The sequence below is a fragment of the Lissotriton helveticus genome, chromosome 11 (genome assembly GCF_964261635.1).
Source record: "Lissotriton helveticus chromosome 11, aLisHel1.1, whole genome shotgun sequence".
NCBI classification, from domain to species: Eukaryota; Metazoa; Chordata; class Amphibia; order Caudata; family Salamandridae; genus Lissotriton; species Lissotriton helveticus.
Genome location: NC_136072.1, coordinates 922,264,254 through 922,281,472, shown reverse-complemented (window position 1 = coordinate 922,281,472; position 17,219 = coordinate 922,264,254). Strand labels below are relative to the sequence as shown.

General features: G+C 48.5%; 1 protein-coding gene across 1 annotated transcript in view; it reads left to right on the top strand.

Annotated features, from left to right (window-relative positions):
* The window catches only part of ASCC2 (activating signal cointegrator 1 complex subunit 2), a 427,823-nt gene that overhangs the window by 41,860 nt on the left and 368,744 nt on the right, over positions 1-17,219 (top strand). The window contains exons 4-5 of the mRNA XM_078667208.1: positions 7,817-7,946; positions 8,942-9,009. Of these exons, the coding sequence (XP_078523334.1) occupies positions 7,817-7,946; positions 8,942-9,009 (198 nt within the window). The remainder of the gene's footprint in view (positions 1-7,816; positions 7,947-8,941; positions 9,010-17,219) is intronic.

Here is a 17,219-nt window from a genome sequence, read left to right as displayed (position 1 = left end):
CCATTAATGGTGTTAGAGACAAACGTCTCTCAGTACGCTCGATTTCACTTGATACTACCCCAATCGCTTTTTGTAACATGCGATCAATTGCCGTTGGCTGTAAGAGGGGGGGTGAGAGTGTACTTTTATCTAAAGGATGCACCTCTTGCAAAAAGGGTGAGTTAGGCTTTGCTCTAGTCGAGCGTATTTTAACCTTACTGGCCATACTACCAACACAGAAAAGGATCAAAATACCTCAGGTGTCTTATCACAGTTTTACACCCACCTTACACCCCTAGGTCCTACTACTCACCCCTGGGGAACATACTAGTTTACACACATATTTTGGACAGTAGCCCCCCTCTAGGGTCCTAACCTCAAATCACCAAGCAACTTGCGTTTTATAGTCCCAAAGTCGTGGTTCGCGCATCCGATCCTCTGTTCCCTTTCCACGTTCAATGTCAGTTTCGCACCCCCAGTTGGGCAACACAGCCACGAGGGGTGGCCTGGCCCGGCCTCCTTCGGCCCCTGATGGCCACAGATGGCCCGCCCTTTGCCCGGGCTTAGGCCGGCGTCGCCCGCGCGCGTGGTCCCACGACGCTCTAGGGGCTTATCTCCTTTAAGCGCCTCCGGGCGCAAAAGTGGGCGGTATTACCGCGATGCGACCTGGGAGCTGTAGTCCCGTCCCGAGATTTTGGCCCAAGGGTGATACCAGCTGGTTTCATTGTATTCTGGATGAAATGGTATAGAAGAATTCTTCATTCATAATCTGGAAAATGGTAAGGAGATTATCTGTCCAGACCAAAGGAAGTGTTCTTTCCACTTAATCATTTGCATAACATAGAATAACCAATAATAAGTTGAATGTCAAACTAATTTATCGTTATTTTAAGACACTGCCTCTACATATACCTATGTATGCGGAGATCTCTGACACTTTGGCAGAGATTTCTGCACAGAAAAGATGAGCGGTGTAGATATCCACTTGTAGGTTTGTGAATAGCAGTTTGTTGTATGTGAGTACTACTGTATGTACTACAAAATGCAGTTGGTGAATAGGCCCCTACTATTCAGCTCCTACTGTCCATGTCTTTCATGCACCTGAACAGATCAAAAGTTATTAATTAGCCTAGGGTAAGTCCTGCAATGCTATCTAAAAAAACTATGATCTTGGTTTTACAAAAAGCTCATTAAAGTGTAGACCACTGTTTGGTAAAGACCTTAGTTGATATATATGTGCTTTATGGTGAGATAGAACAGACCAGGTGCCAAATTAATTGAGGAGGTCAAGGATAGAATCAGAAGTCCTTATTTCTATGTTGAGCTACCATGAGCAAAGAACCAGTATAATGGTCTTCCTGTTAAACTTTGCACTGCTAATCTAATATGTTAAAAATAGTTAATATAGTAGGCAGCAGGATTTATTGTGAATAGTCGGCTGCAGAACAATTGGGACTATTGATGCAATTAGTTATACAGTTGGATGCAGAAAAGGCTTTCAACTACAGAAGTTTGTCAGTCATTAAACCCATGGTAAGTTTTTCAGTTAAAATGTTGACTTCAAAATAACCTCCTCTTAAAGTTCTGCTCTACCATCGTGTGATAGTGGGATTCTTTGTTACTTCTTAAATTCTCTTGCAGTTAAACAGAAAATGAGGTTTGAGTGAAGTTCCCCCACTGGTAGTTGGCAAACTGGAACAGTTTCCTAGTTTATAGGAATTGATGCAAAATCCAGTCTCTTCCTGCAATAGAATAAGAAGAAAGACACCTTACTTAATGTATTTGGAAATGTAGGAAGCTGGCTCTGTATGTGATATATCAAAATTAGATATATCGTGCAAAGAGTGTTTAGGTTCCCTTATAAGTGAACAGAGGCTTGCTATGACAAACCCACTGTGCTCTTCTTGGAGATAGTGTGGTAGAGCAGCCTTAGGTTTATCACAGAGGAGCGCATGACATCTGAAAATACACACAATAGTTAATAAGTGAGACGCACGACTCAAGAAGGAGATACACATCAATTTATAAAAATAACCAGTATCTTTATATAGGCTTTGGCACCAGAAACAATTTGTTCAGGTAAGTACTTTTTTTTAAATAGAAATATTATAGAGTTTAAAAGGTGCAATTTCTGGAAGTGGCAATGCTATACTATACAGACCCCCCAGGTTATAGCGGCATGGATTAGCAAATTTAGCGGCACAAAAATGGAAATTTAGCGGCACAAATATGGAAATTTAGCGGCAATTTTATTTGGCCATTTTTCCTACAACAAACACAGATATCTTCGTTTTTTTAGTTATTTAACAACATGAAGCTATGCATATTTGTCTTATTTATAATGTAGACACTTTGTTTGGCCTAGACACAACTGTAGCTAATAAGACTCCTGTTTAAATAAAAAAACAATCGTAATAGAAATAAATACATATATACCCAAAGAGTGACTTTCAGGCCGTCTCCATCTATTGATCTTTTCAAATGTCAATCACGTTTTTCCCCCGCCCACCTATAGAATTTGGCCTGAGACACTGCCCTTTTAACCATTGCCTAACTGCATTAACAGTGACGGCATTTTGCTCCAGCACATGTCTATATCTGCCTAGAAAGTAGTCCGCATAGCAGAAGAGCCGCCACTGTAATTGGTATCAGTTACTGCAACAGCTTTTGTTTCATGACTTGTGGGAAGGCATTTCATCATCTATACTGGAAAAATGTTTTATGATATCACTACTGTTTGGGGTTCATCATTTTAGACTGATGTAATCTGCTTGCTCTCTGATCTTTTAAGAGCTAAATGAGAAGAAGAGTTGTTGTATGAGCCAACATGATTTGGCTAGCACTGCTGCATTTTGCCCATGGTTGTTAAAGGTGAGAGAAAACACAATATTTTGTAAAGTAACCAACATCTTTGAAGACTTTCAAAATAGTGAGCCAGAGCGGGTGTGTTTGCGTTTTTGCCTGTGTGTATGTAAAAATTCTGCGTTAATTGTGAGACATCTCACCATACCCACAAAATTCCATGGTTGCCACATTCACAATATGTGCCCTTCTACTTGATATTGTGGATAATTGACTCTGCGTTGCCACAGGCGTCACTGTCTTTCTATCACAAGCAAAACCATTCAAGTGTGTCTAATCGTATTCAGTTTGCCCTCCCTCTTCGTCTGTAACCAATCATAATAAACACACAAACAACTTTCACTACTCACTACAAAACAAGCTCTTGATCGGGGACCAAGCACAACCACGCTCTAACTAATGTTGGGTCAACGCTAACTACTGTTGGGTCAACGGGTGCCTTACTAAGCCTTTAGACCCTCAGTCAAAGACAACCTGTCCTGCTTATCAAACTTCTGCGTACTGCCTTAAATCTGCTTTGCTGTCTTTACTTTAGAGTGTGACGTGAACACCCAATATTTAGACTGGCTTGGTTATCCCTATTTCCTACATTTCCCCTTTTTAAGATGCTTGCCTCTTGCCTTCTTTCTCTCACGTCTTCTCTGCTTCGGGTCTGTTGTTGGATGGATTGAATGCAGCGGGCCGTGTTTATTGGCGGGGGAAAGGAAAGCTCTGGGGTCTCAGGTTAAAGGGAGCAAGTCAGAGGACCTGTAAACGGTGACAACAATTTTAAACCACTTTAAATTATGGTGACAAGCTCAGGGGGTGCACTGATTTTAAATATTTTATGTTGTGTATTAAAGGCTAGGGATGGAGGCACACTGGGCATGTCTGGATTTCGCGGGCACTTTTGCAAAAATCGCAGGATTTTTACAAAAGTGCAGCGATTTCGCGGGCACTTGTAAAAATCGCTGCATTTTTACAAAAGTGTCGATTTCGCTGCAAACCGCGAAATCCTGGAGGGTCTGACTATAGAAGGAAAGGTCAATGTGGCATTCGGTTATATTGCAATGATGTATGGGACCCTTGTTCAGGAATTACGGTGACGGGTGGGCAAGAGTCAAGGCAGCACACGCAGTACACCACCAGTGGCACAAGGACGGCCGGGTGCAGAGTTGCAAAACCGCATTGGCTGCCCAATGTTATTCTATGGAGAACGGTCTCAGTAAAAAGAGGCTGCAGACTTTGACTGGGAGGCAAGTCGAGCTGAACCAACAGAGGGGCTCGGGTCTCATGATGCTCGGGGACATAGTGACACTGTTGGTCCTCTTCTCCAAAGCCCAGGGGTGACTGGTTAAGAGGTGTCTGTCCATAGGCATCAGGTTTTTCCTTCCTGGAGCAGTCATGGTAGAGGGGGCTGGGGTGCAGAGGCTGCAGGTGACGTTGGGAAGTCTCAAACAAGAAGCCCTATTCAGCCTGCATGTTGTGGATCTCAGACTCCGTAACTTAAGGGGCCAAACCTCCTATTGGCTCACCAAGCGGCCAGGTCAGGCCAATGCTGCGTTTACAGGTCCGGACATGCCTTCAAACATACAAACAACACTGTGCACAGAGTACAACACATAAAGAAAATATGTGTGAGAGCAAGGAAAGTACCTCACGGACGTGACCCCCGAGGGGGTTCCCGGTCTATGAATGGCCGGTCTACCCACTTCTCATCATCGGTTACTTTCCTTGCAAGGAGGATGAAAAAGTGCAAGAAGATGTGCACCAAACAGAAAAGAGAGACAGAAAGGGAGTGTACAGATACACTACCTAGTAGGATAGAGACAAGTGTTCAGAAAAGATTTCACAAGTACCTACACCCAACACCAACAAAACATAAAATATAAAATAGTGAGGTTTGGCTGGCTGAATCAATTTTATTCTGATGCTGCCAAACTGCACTGTTTAAAATAAGGTTAGATTGATACCATTCGATGTTGTAATTGGACCAACATGTTTCATTGCCTTGTCATTGGCAATTTCATCAGGGCAAATGGTTGGGTCTCTTATTCTTAATCCTCCATTTGGAAACCTTATGCTCGCAAATACTAGGTATACCGTCGAGCATCAAGCGGACGGCGTGTCAAAGGATCACGGGTCCGTCTTGGAGACTCCTCAATGTGAGTCACCGCAGCCGAGTCCCTCCGGCGCTTCCGACGTCTCACCGGAGGGACTCGGCTGCGGTGACTCACATTGAGGAGTCTCCAAGACGGACCCGTGATCCTTTGACACGCTGTCCGCTTGATGCTTGACGGTATACCTAGTATTTGCGAGCATAAGGTTTCCAAATGGAGGATTAAGAATAAGAGACCCAACCATTTGCCCTGATGAAATTGCCAATGACAAGGCAATGAAACATGTTGGTCCAATTACAACATCGAATGGTATCAATCTAACCTTATTTTAAACAGTGCAGTTTGGCAGCACCAGAATAAAATTGATTCAGCCAGCCAAACCTCACTATTTTATATTTTATGTTTTGTTGGTGTTGGGTGTAGGTACTTGTGAAATCTTTTCTGAACACTTGTCTCTATCCTACTAGGTAGTGTATCTGTACACTCCCTTTCTGTCTCTCTTTTCTGTTTGGTGCACATCTTCTTGCACTTTTTCATCCTCCTTGCAAGGAAAGTAACCGATGATGAGAAGTGGGTAGACCGGCCATTCATAGACCGGGAACCCCCTCGGGTGTCACGTCCGTGAGGTACTTTCCTTGCTCTCACACATATTTTCTTTATGTGTTGTACTCTGTGCACAGTGTTGTTTGTATGTTTGAAGGCATGTCCGGACCTGTAAACGCAGCATTGGCCTGACCTGGCCGCTTGGTGAGCCAATAGGAGGTTTGGCCCCTTAAGTTACGGAGTCTGAGATCCACAACATGCAGGCTGAATAGGGCTTCTTGTTTGAGATTCGTTGAGTGGGGGACTGCCCTAGAATAGCCTTCTTTTCCCTCGTATCCCTTTTTGATTGATTGACGTTGGGAAGTCCACAAGAGATGTCACTACACTGGACTCGGTCTCTGCAGGGCTGGGGGACCATGCTGACGCCGTTGTCCCACTTCAACTCAGTCTTGGAGTGATGGGTGCAGTGGTGTCTGCAGTCACTGAGTCCTTCCAGGAAGCTTTGGATGCCTGCAGGATGCAGGGAAACTGGTCTGCTGCTTCTTGGGAGGTCTTGGTTCCTGAGTGAAGTTCTGACAGGTATCCCAGGCTTTGGGAGCTCAACAGCTGCAGGACAGTCTACTTTTGGTGAAATAGGTGAAGGCAGCAGCCAGGCCGGCAGGGTTGGTCCCAAGTCATTTGCTGGATCTTCTGTTCTTGCAGGATGCAAATCTTCACCTCCTTATTCGTCTTTCAGGTTGGGAGGATCTCCTTTCTTGGTGCCAGGAGCTCCCCTAAATAATGAATTTATGGGTGTTAATGGAGTAGGGTAGTAGCCAATGGGCTACTTACCCCTGGGGTCACTATGCCCCCTATACGACCACTCCCTGTGGGAAGTGGGCATAACCCTGTATCAGAATTCCTAAGTGTGCCAACACAAAGATGGCCACTTCTGAAAAGCCGTATCCACATCAGGTTAGGCCACCTTAGGGAAGGTATTAGCCTGGGGGTGGGGACGCCTACCGGACTAGATACATTTACGCCTGTCCAGGTGCCAAAGGGCTCTGGACAAAGGAGTGTCGGCCTCCTCTCCTGTTAGGAGGGGGAGGCAGATTCGCATTTCAAAGGCAGGAGCTTCTTAGACGCTAGCGGACCTCGGAGTGCTAATCAGTAGGTAATCCTGAGGGAGCTTGTGTGAACACCCTTTTCCCGTGCAGGCTTTGTTTCTGACCTGAGAGCAATGCCCTCATCTTAGCAGGCCAGAAATCTGTCTTGTGTGACAGACTGGCACCAGTTAGCCAACACACCAGAGGCAGGTAGGTTTTAAGGGGGCACCTCTGACTGCATGTATTCGCTGATCCACCACTGGAATCAGGTGGGTTTGTGAATATGAGATGTTTGATCCCAAACATCCCTATTTACAGTGAAGCCATCATGTAGCTGGTGAACTCGTTTTTACCAGCACCTGTTCTAAAATGGCTTCCCTGTTCACTGGCTCTGGCAGTAGAGGAACTGACCAGCACAGGGGTATTTCTGCTCATGCAGGTATGCCCTCACATGTAATATTAGGCACCCTGCCTTAGGGCTGTACGGCCTGTTGTAGGGGGTGACTCACAAATACTCTATGCAGTGTTCGGAGACTTGGCACACAGGTATGTGTGCCAGGTGGTGTTTCCACTTTTGTTTGCACCAAAACATGCAGCCCGCGTTGCAGCCCTGCATGAGTTTGGTGAGATGTCCCTTAGGCGAGCACAATTCGTGCTCCGCCCTTGATGGACCTTCTTTAGTACATCAGGCCTTAGGGACATATATAGTTAGATACATACATATAGGGGGCTAAAGGTATTGCCAACTGGGGGAACAATTGTACATTTTGAGGGAAAGAACACAAGTACTGGGGACCTGGTTAGTAGGAACCCAGTACACCTCAGTCAAAACTGCATCAAATACCAGGCAGAAAGTGCATGGGGGGTGGAAAGGGCTAGCTGGCAGTGCAATAGAAAAACCCAGTTTCCTACAGAAAGAAAACAAATTCAGCAGCATTAGGAATTCCCATAGTATGCTACTTGGAGCTCTTTCATGCCTTCCTAATTAGTACCCAAGGTAACAACAAAAATACTTGCATCAGTTTTGTCAGGGTAAAAACATAATCCAGTTTTTTCAAGACCTTATTGATCTTTTCAGGAGACTGATGATTGTCCGGCATTGGATCTTGTATGACCACATTTAACCTAAATAGCTAAATAATCTCAATATGTGTGGTGCTTTTTGTTTTGTTTTGGACATACATGTTTAGAGAGAAAGTTTATAATAAAATTATGCTTTCTGATCTTATGTTTCTGTTATCCATTTAGGATCATTTCATCACACCTGCAGTGTTTGGAGAAATTGTGTACAATAATTTCCTATTCGACATTCCGAAGATTCTGGATCTCTGCGTCCTTTTCGGGAAGGGAAACTCTTCACTTGTCAGCAAAATGATTGGTTAGAAGATATCTTATATTGATACTCTCCACACTCGTGTATATATTGCCCTGATTCCTCTTTCTCTTTGTATTCTTGCTCACTCTTTGTCTCCACTGTTAGTTGTCCTTTTTTGACTTTGTCTCCCAAATCTGCCATTGACTCTATTCTGCCTGTTTACCTTACATTGCTTCTTTCTTCATTTTTGCTTTTTCTACGACTTCAGTCATTCCTTATTTAACCTGCATCTTTAATCTACTTTCTCTGTTCCTTTGTTTGAGTCTATATATCTGCCTCTAGCTGACCCCCCCATTAAAGATACGTTTAAAAGTATTCCATCTCTTTAACTCTTCTCTTTTTTTTATCAGCTTTCACTCTCTTGGCTAATGTGTAACTTCTCTTTATATTTCTATCTTTATTCTGTGTTATTTTACCATCTCCCTCTTCAGTTTCTCTATTAGTCCCCATCTTCTCATATCTCTGCCAATGTTTCCCCTCAGCCTTTCACTCTACTCATCTCTCAACGTTTACATTCTCTCTCTCTCTCTCTCTCTCTCTCTCTCTCTCTCTCTCTCTCTCTCTCTCTCTCTCTCTCTCTCTCTCTCTCTCTCTCTCTCTCTCTCTCTCGCCTTATGTGCTTTGCTTCCAGCTTATTTGCACTCTCACTACCTCTGTCTTCTATTTGTCCCCTCAGTGCTCTTTGTCACCCTGCGTCACTGACTCCTATACACTTCCTGTTTTCAGTTCCTTGCTCTTCATCTCTACTCTTTCTTCTTTTTTTATCTTGTGCGTTTCACTTTTTCCCCCCTCCTTCTCATTTTCCCTCTGTCTTGTGCATTCTTCTCAATGTTGCCTTTTTCACTCTAGTTCCCTTTCCTACTCTAGGACCTGACTACCCACCATCTTTTTTTGTATTTTTTTCCTGGCCTTGCCTATCTCTGCCAACCACATGTCTTTCCTTCTGTTATTGTGAGATCTTTCTGTATTTGTCAGAAAATAATTTTAATTTTCTTTAGAAAATACTTTCAAGCAGCAACCTAGCTACTACAGTGATCTGGAGGAGACCGTGCCAACCATCCTGCAGGTATAGGGAACTAGTGGGAGTTTGTGATTGGGGGAGAGGGGCAGTCACTATTTTATGGTTACATAATAGATTTCTTCTATTCTGCATGTACTGGAAGCTCTCTCAGTCCATAACGTATTGGGAGACATTTATGATTTTTGTAGGAAATGCACAGAGTACTCCAGTCCTACAGGGTTAGGAGGCAGAGCATAGTCACAGTTCTTTTGGTTCATACTGAATGCTTACAACCCGCTGGTGCATATTGTTGCTCATTTTCTTCCAATTATTAAGAGGGCACTAAGCATCATCCAAGCTGTAAAGAATTCAGCCTGCATTTTAGCCAGTTGGATTGATGCAATGTTCCTTTACTTTTCTTTCCTTCACCCTCCTTATTCTGGAATTGAGAGACTCCGCTTTTTTTTCTCTATCATAGCTGACCCCAAGCAGTTGGTTCACAGATGACAGCTTTGGCAAAATTCACTGTGTTCACTTATTTGCCATTAAGTTCAAACACGAAATTATGCTTTTATGCCTGAAGTTGGCTGTCTACAGCCCCTAATGTATCCAACACAAGACCTTCCAAAGATACCCTGATAGGGAAATCACGCCCAGGACTCAGCTATGACAGAATATAGTTGACTATAGTCATTGTGTTTTATGCTCCACAGTCACTCTTATCTCAAATGCCCACTTAAATAATTGTTCAAAATCAAGTAAACTACTGTTGCCACATGTTAAGTCTTTATTTTCTCAGTTCTTTATTAAACTTGCAGTTGTCAGAAAAAATAAAGTAAAACACCAGCTCATTTTGTTCCGGTAGGAATGTTGTCAAGGCTAATCTTCATTTTATTAGTAATAATTCTCTCAAAGTGCAGAACAAGTGCAAATGTCCAGAGGATTCCTCATTTTGATCTACCTTTATAGGTGAATAAGGCTCAATGGCATATTCTATGTAAGTGGTTTATGTACCTCACCAACAACAATACGTGCTGCAAAATAGAAGCGGGGTTTCTAACAATGTATGAACATAGCTACCTAAACAATACACAGCCTAGCATGCCTATCATATATACATTACCCAAGATTCAAAATGCATGGTTGATCCACCAGTAAGACCTATAATATCAGGGAGTGGCTCCATTTTGGAACTATTATGTAAGTATGTGGATATATTCCTCAAGCCCAGGGCTAATCTTATTTTTTTTTTTAAACAAATGTTATTTGTCTGAACACACAAAGAATGCATAGCCCCGACATCCGGAGTCTGCTGCACACATTAATTACTCAAGAGTAGCATCATCAGACTTTTACGAAAGACCCAAACACCCCCCCAACTCCCCCCTCCCAATGCGCCACTGCCAATGCACAGTTTACTAAAGAATATCTCAACCAAGAGTATGCTAAGCCCACAGATCCACATCCCACGCAACACCAAACATCCATCTCTCAGATTGTCGGGAAGACAAACCTCTCAGGTGGGGGGTCCAAGTCCAGCCCCCGGTAGTCGGCCCATCGCTTCCAAATCTTAAAATGCTTACTGGGGCACCCCCTAGCTATGAATACAGGTTGCTCAAGTCCCATACAAAAGTCCACGCCGTTCCTCCAGGCGGCCAACGGCGGGGCACTGGGCGCCTTCCACGCTTTAGCAATGTCTCGTTTGGCCAGCATCAGGCCCAGGAATAACAAGTGGCGCTTATATCTATTGCCCCCAATCCCCTCCATGACATGCAGCAGAGTCAATTTCAGGTCACGTGGTAGCTCCCAAGCTAATACCTCTGACTGGGCATCTAAACACCCCATCCCAGAATCTATGTAGTACTGTGCACTCCCAGACAGTATGTAAGAGTGTGCCCACTTCTGACCCGCACCTGAGACATTCCGGGGAATCAACCATGCCTGCCCTCCATAGGCGCTCTCGTGTGAAATAAGTGCGCTGTAAATACTTGAGTTGTATCAGTCGCAGGCGCGTGGATATTGCTGCCTCTCTAGGACTCGCCAGGGCCTTCGCCCAATCTTCTTCCTCTAGGTTCCCCACATCCCCCTCCCACGCAGACTTGAGTCTTTGCAAGTCAGATGAACAGTGGTGGACCAGCGTCCGGTATATGCGGGAGATCTTCTTATCCGGCAATTTTCCTATAAAGAGCTTGGCTTCTAACGGACTAAACTCGGGGAGTTGCTCAAGGTCCGCCAAGTGTGGAGTCAGTGCATGGCGAAATTGGAGGTATTTAAAGAACTGGGACTCATCCTGCAGGTTCTGAAAGGACTTCAGGGAGCAGCCCGACATCACATCTCCCAAGGTGGAGATACCTATCGCATCCCATCCCCGGAATCCCTGCAGCGCCGCCAGATAGGGCAGGCGACCATTGTGCCACAGAGGGGTCTCTTGAGTAAGCACATTCCACCATCCCAGTCTGCGCAATGTTTGCCTCCAGATATGAAATACTACCTGCGTGGCAGAGGGAAGGGTCCGCCGAAGCGATGCTGAATACAACAGTGTATGAATGGTCACTGAGCCCATAAAATATCGCTCAACTGCATAGGCCGGGTCGCCCCTATCGCCATACCACCATTCATTCAAGACCAATAAGTGCGCCGTTTGATAATACGAGAGCACATCCGATGTGGCTAACCCCCGTATAGGTGGACAGGAAGCACGTCCGCAGCGCGACATGAGCAATCCCCCCTCCCATAAAAACCCACCCAGTACCGAGTTCACTTGTTGGAACCAGCGTGGCGGAATCCGATACGGGTGATTCTGCAATTGATACACTAGGCGAGGGAGCGCCAACATTTTAAAAATAGCTGACCTACCATAGATAGACAAGGGCATACGGGACCACACCTTCAGGTCTTCACGCTTGCGATCCCAAACCGGGGTGAGGTTGTGATCCCGGGAGACAGCCGCCTCCTCCGACAGAAACCCCCCCACCAAAGTATTTCACCCCTCCCGTCGCCAACTGAAGGCCCGATGCCCATTCTCTCACCCGCCGCTGTCCACCGAGAATCCACAGCGTGGACTTACCCGGATTCATGTACAAACCAGAGGATTCACCAGAAATCTGCAAGATACGCAACAGCCGCGGCACAGACCGATTCAGATCAGTGAGGAAAAACAAAACCTCATCTGTGTGTAGCGCTATTTTGTCAGCCGGACCCGAGGACCACCGAAAGCCTTTGAGTTGGGCATCAATGCGCATCCACGCCGCTAAGGGCTCCATAGCGAGCGCGAACAAGTAGGGGGAGAGGGGACAGCCCTGACGCATCCCCCGCCGGACCGAGAAGGACCTGGAGACCGCACCCCCAACGTGCACCGACGCCATAAGGTCCGTGTATAGCAGCCGTATATAAGCCAAGAAGCGTGGGCCCAGATTAAGGCGACTTAACAAAGCGAACAAATACGTCCAGCTTCAGGGAATCAAAAGCCCGATCCATATCCGCCAAAAACAAGGCTGCCAGCTCCTCCAAACTCCTCCAGGCGGAGATTGCGATATGAGCATGCCTAATATTGTGCCGAGTCGCCCTCTGGGGCATAAAGCCCGCCTGGTCCGGATGCACCAGATCCGTAATATGAGGCTTAAGTCTATTAGCCAGAGCCTTAGCCAGAACCTTGGCCTCTGTATTGAGCAACAAGATCGGGCGGTAGGACGCATGACACCCCGGGGGCCTTCCCGGCTTCAGAAAGACCACCACCTCTTCATTTCACCAGTCCGGAGGGAGCACACCACTCTCACGCGCCTCCTCAATCACCGGACGAAGACGCTGACCCATCTGCACGAAGAACCGCCGAATAAATTCACTGGGGACGCCGTTGGGGCCCGGTGCCTTACCGGGATTCAGCTCACCCAGGGCCGTGCCCAATTCTTTGTCAGTCAGGCGCCTATCCAGGATGTCCCGCACCTCATCCGTAACCGATCGCGGGGGAAGATCATCTATAAATCACTGGACCACATCAGCCGTCAAGCATTCCCGAGGCGCATATAACCCCTCAAAATACGCAGCAAAGCTCTCCGCAATCGCTGGGGGCTCAAGTATGGGCACACCCGCCGGATCCAAGTTCTGGGGCAAGGGCTGGGCATGGAGCGTGCCCTGACACAGACGATGCAACATCTTGCAGGATTTGTCCCCCCCATTGGTACACCTGGCTACGAGTCGCCAGCCAAGCCTGCCGTGCCTCCTCCATCAACACCGCGGTATATTGCTGCTGGGCCAAAACTAACTGTCGCCTGGCCGCCCTCCCGCCCGCCTCCCGACTCCTGCGTTCCAGCGCTTCCAGGTCTGCCTCGCGCTGTACCAAATCTCTCCGCCGCTCCCTACGCACCGCCGCGCACCAGGAGATATCCACCCCCGTAACGTGGGCTTTAAGGCTTCCCAGAGGGTGGCCGGGGAGTCAACAGAATCCACATTAGAAGTCAGATAGTGATAAATCTCTCTGGTCATATGCTCCCTGTAATCCTCCTGCAGCAGGTGCCACCCCGACAGGCGCCACCGAAACTGCTGCCTGGTCATGCCCACGCCGAACGTGAGAGCTACTGGCGAGTGGTCAGACCGGGCTCTCGGCAGAAGCTCCGCCGATAGTACTCTATGGGCCAATCCCCTAGGGACAAATATATATAATCCAACCTAGAAAAGGAGTCGTGAGATAAGTGAATTCCCTACGCGCACCATTTTTGTACCTCCAGGTATCTACCCAGTCAAGCCCCGTGGCCATGGCATGTAACTTAGTCGTGGGTCCCCCCACCCCCATTCCTTCATCAACCGCCCCTCTCCGCCACCTATCGCTATCCATATCCATTACATCATTCCAGTCCCCCCCAATCATCGAGAGGGTATCCGGCATAGCGCACCAAAGGGACATGATCTTCTCCACTAACGGCCACTGCAGCGGCAGCGGGGCATATGCACTGCCAAAGGTCACCCTGTCTCCCCCGATCCTACCCTGTGCAAACACGTACCTGCCCTGTATGTCAGACCAAAGTTTATCATGTATATATGGGATCCTACGGTGTATAAGGATAGCGACCCCCCCTTGTGAACCCCGAGTGGTAAACCCGGGTAAACCCAAAACGTTGTAAGCAAAGCGCCTTTGTGCCCAGTGGGTGAGTCTCTTGAAGTAATAAGACATCTGCCCCGGCCCTTTTGGCATAGCTAAGAGCCGCCCCCCGTTTCACCTTGTCTAACACTCCCCGCACATTCCAACTCAATATGCGCTGTGATCCCGGGGCTACCCGCCCTCCCTTGTCAGCAGTGGACATGTGGAAATAGTATTGTGTAAACTGCAGGTGTCCCCGCGGCTCAGCATGCTAACAACATGGCAATTAGAAAGCAGCGAAACATGCGCAAACCAGCCCTCCCACCCCAATCTCAAACACCAACCCCCCCGCCACCCCCCACCCCGCACCTCCCAAACAAGGAAGCACCTGTCGCGGTCGGATTGCAGCTCAGTCCCCAACAGGGGAACAAGAACCACCCCCTCCAATGGATCCCCCCATAACAACCCATAACTAAAGGGATGTGCACTCCCTCCCACCCACACCTGTTGGGTCAGAGTTCCAGCCCTAGGAGATCGCGCACCCAAGCATCAGCAATTACCACACATTCAGTCCGAAATAGTAGTCCAAGTTGTCATTCGGCTACTCGTTGCTGCTCCAGCGCCGGCTCATCCGGAAGGGATGTGGAGCCCGAGCGCGATCCACGTCCAGACCTCGACCTCCTACGGCGTCGCTGCTGACTTCGGAGACCTTCACGGACCCGACCGCTCGAGGATGAATTGGACTCTCCGCTCTGTGCCATGTTGACTCGGATTTTCACTGTCTCATCTGTCCATTTGAACACCTCCTCCGGGGAGTCAAAGAACAGTGTACGCGACTTATAGATAACCCGCAGTCGTGCTGGGTAGAGCAAGGCATACTGTAGTTTAAGACCACGAAGACGGGCCTTGGCCGCAAGGAAGGATTGACTCTGCTGCTGCACCAACCTAGTGTAATCCGGGAAGATCAGGATAGTAGCATTGCTATGCGTGAGAGAGGCCTTCATCCTCGCCTGTCGCAGAATAGTGTCCCGATCAGAGTAGTTCATAAAGTTCGCAATTATCGGCCTCAGACGTTCTCCGACCGGGGGCTTCTGCATCAGGGCCTGGTGGGCCCGCTCCACCACGAAGCAGCGGGACAGGGCGTCCGGCGGAAGCCAGCTCTCCAGCCACTGGACCAAGAAGCGCTCCACGTTATCTCCCTCACAGCCCTCTGGAAATCCTACAAAGCGCAGGTTGTTCCGCCTCGCCCGTCCTTCCGTGTCCTCGACCCGCATGGCCAAGCCCTTCTGTATCTTTTCCATGGCTGCGACCTTCTTTTTAAGCACGGACACATCGTCTTCCACTTCTGATATACGGGTCTCCGTACCTCAAATCCTGGCGGAGCAATGTCACATCCGCTCCCACAGCCCCAATCTTGGCGTCTAACATGTCTCTGGACTGGGTGATGGCTGCCAACAACGCCGCATTATCCGGCGCCGGAGTCTGTGAGCCCACAACACCCGCTGCCTGGCCCGCCTCCGTAAACTTGTCGAGGGTCCCCTGTTTGGTGCGGCCACCTCCTGCAAGGTCCCAAGTCATTGTGGCAGCGGCCGATGATCCCCGCAGTACACCTCTCTCCACCTATGTCCGTCTCCACCGGCTTGCCAGAGGCCCACGAGGGCAGCCAGTAATACAGAGATCCCGCCTCTATGAGCCACTGGTCACTTGGGCACAGTCCACAGAAGCACCAGCGCAGCCCCCCGGCCACCACAGCGCCGGACCAGCAGAGAGGGTTATGGGCAACCGCGCCGGGGCCCCGGGCCAGGAGATCGAAGCGGCTGTCCCAGCGTGCCCCGGTTTCTGCCCCACCGCACGAGCTTCAAGTTGCAGCAGTTCCACACCGGGGCCCGACCTGGCCCCCGAGTCCCACCGCCTGAGGAAGGAGCCCAGAACCAGGGGAATCGACACGGGGGGGAGGGAGGGCCAAATCACCCCACTGCACACCACCAGCCTGCCTCGCCCACCACTGTCTGTAGGTGAGTGCCGATCGCGCCTGGTAGCCTCCACAGCACTGCCGCTGTCCCAGAAGCGTGGCCCAAGCACAGCTCCAAGCTGTGATCGCTGTTCGATAAATAATGGCACCCTAGGCCCCTTCCTCGATGCAGGTCCCCCTGCAATCCATATCACGCCTCAAAATGGCGTCGGCCTTGGAGCGGCGCTCCCCCAAGATCCACGGGAGCCGCCGCGTCCAGTGCACCTCCCTCGCCGTGTCACCGTGCCGCTGCAGAGTCAGGATCACAGGCGCTCTCAGTTCCGTCCGCGCCAGAGTGAGCAGCGCTCCGCCTGCCGCCACCTGTCAGCCCCCGCAGTCTGTGCCAGTATGGTGTCGCCCGCCGAGGCCTCGGTTGCAGTCTCCGTGGGACGCGCAGGCCGCTCTGTGTCGCCCGGGCTCCACACGTCCCCGGCAGCCCAGAAAGTCTCCGCCGCTACCACCGGACAGTTCACCCGGTGCCAGCGATCCCACAGGCGAGAGCAGCGCCCTCACTGATGCCTAGGGCAAGGATATCTCCCAAGGATATGTGGTGGCTGGTCGGAGCTCTCGCTCTACACGACCGCCATCATTGCTGGCTAAGCCACGCCCCTCGGCTAATCTTAATTTTATTAGTGAAAATTCTCTCAAAGTGCAGATCAAATGCAAATGTCCGGATGATTTGTCCTTTTGATCCACCTTTGTTGTGGAATAAGGCTCAGTTGCATATTCTATGTAAGTGGTTTATGTACCACACCAACAATACGTGCTGCAAAATAGAAGATGTTTTTCTGACTATGCATGAACATAGCTACCTAAGCAATACACAGCCTAGGATGCCTACCATATATACATTACTCAAAAAACACATGGTCAATCCACCAGGCTGACCTATAATAGGGCGTGGCTCCATTTTGGAACCACTATGTAAGTATATGGATATATTCCTCTAGCCTAGGGCAGAATGTACTGCTTCTTACCTAAGGGACACGATGGAAACCATCAAACTGGTAGATAATTTGGCATCCAATTGCAAAGAACAGCTGCTGGTGACCATGGACATATCGTCACTGTATACCAGTATTCCACAAAGGGATGCATTGGATGTAATTAGAGGAGTCTTGGATGAAAGACCTAGACGCTTCCAAGTCCCGATAGAGTTCATAATTAATCTCCTAGAAATTGCCATGACTA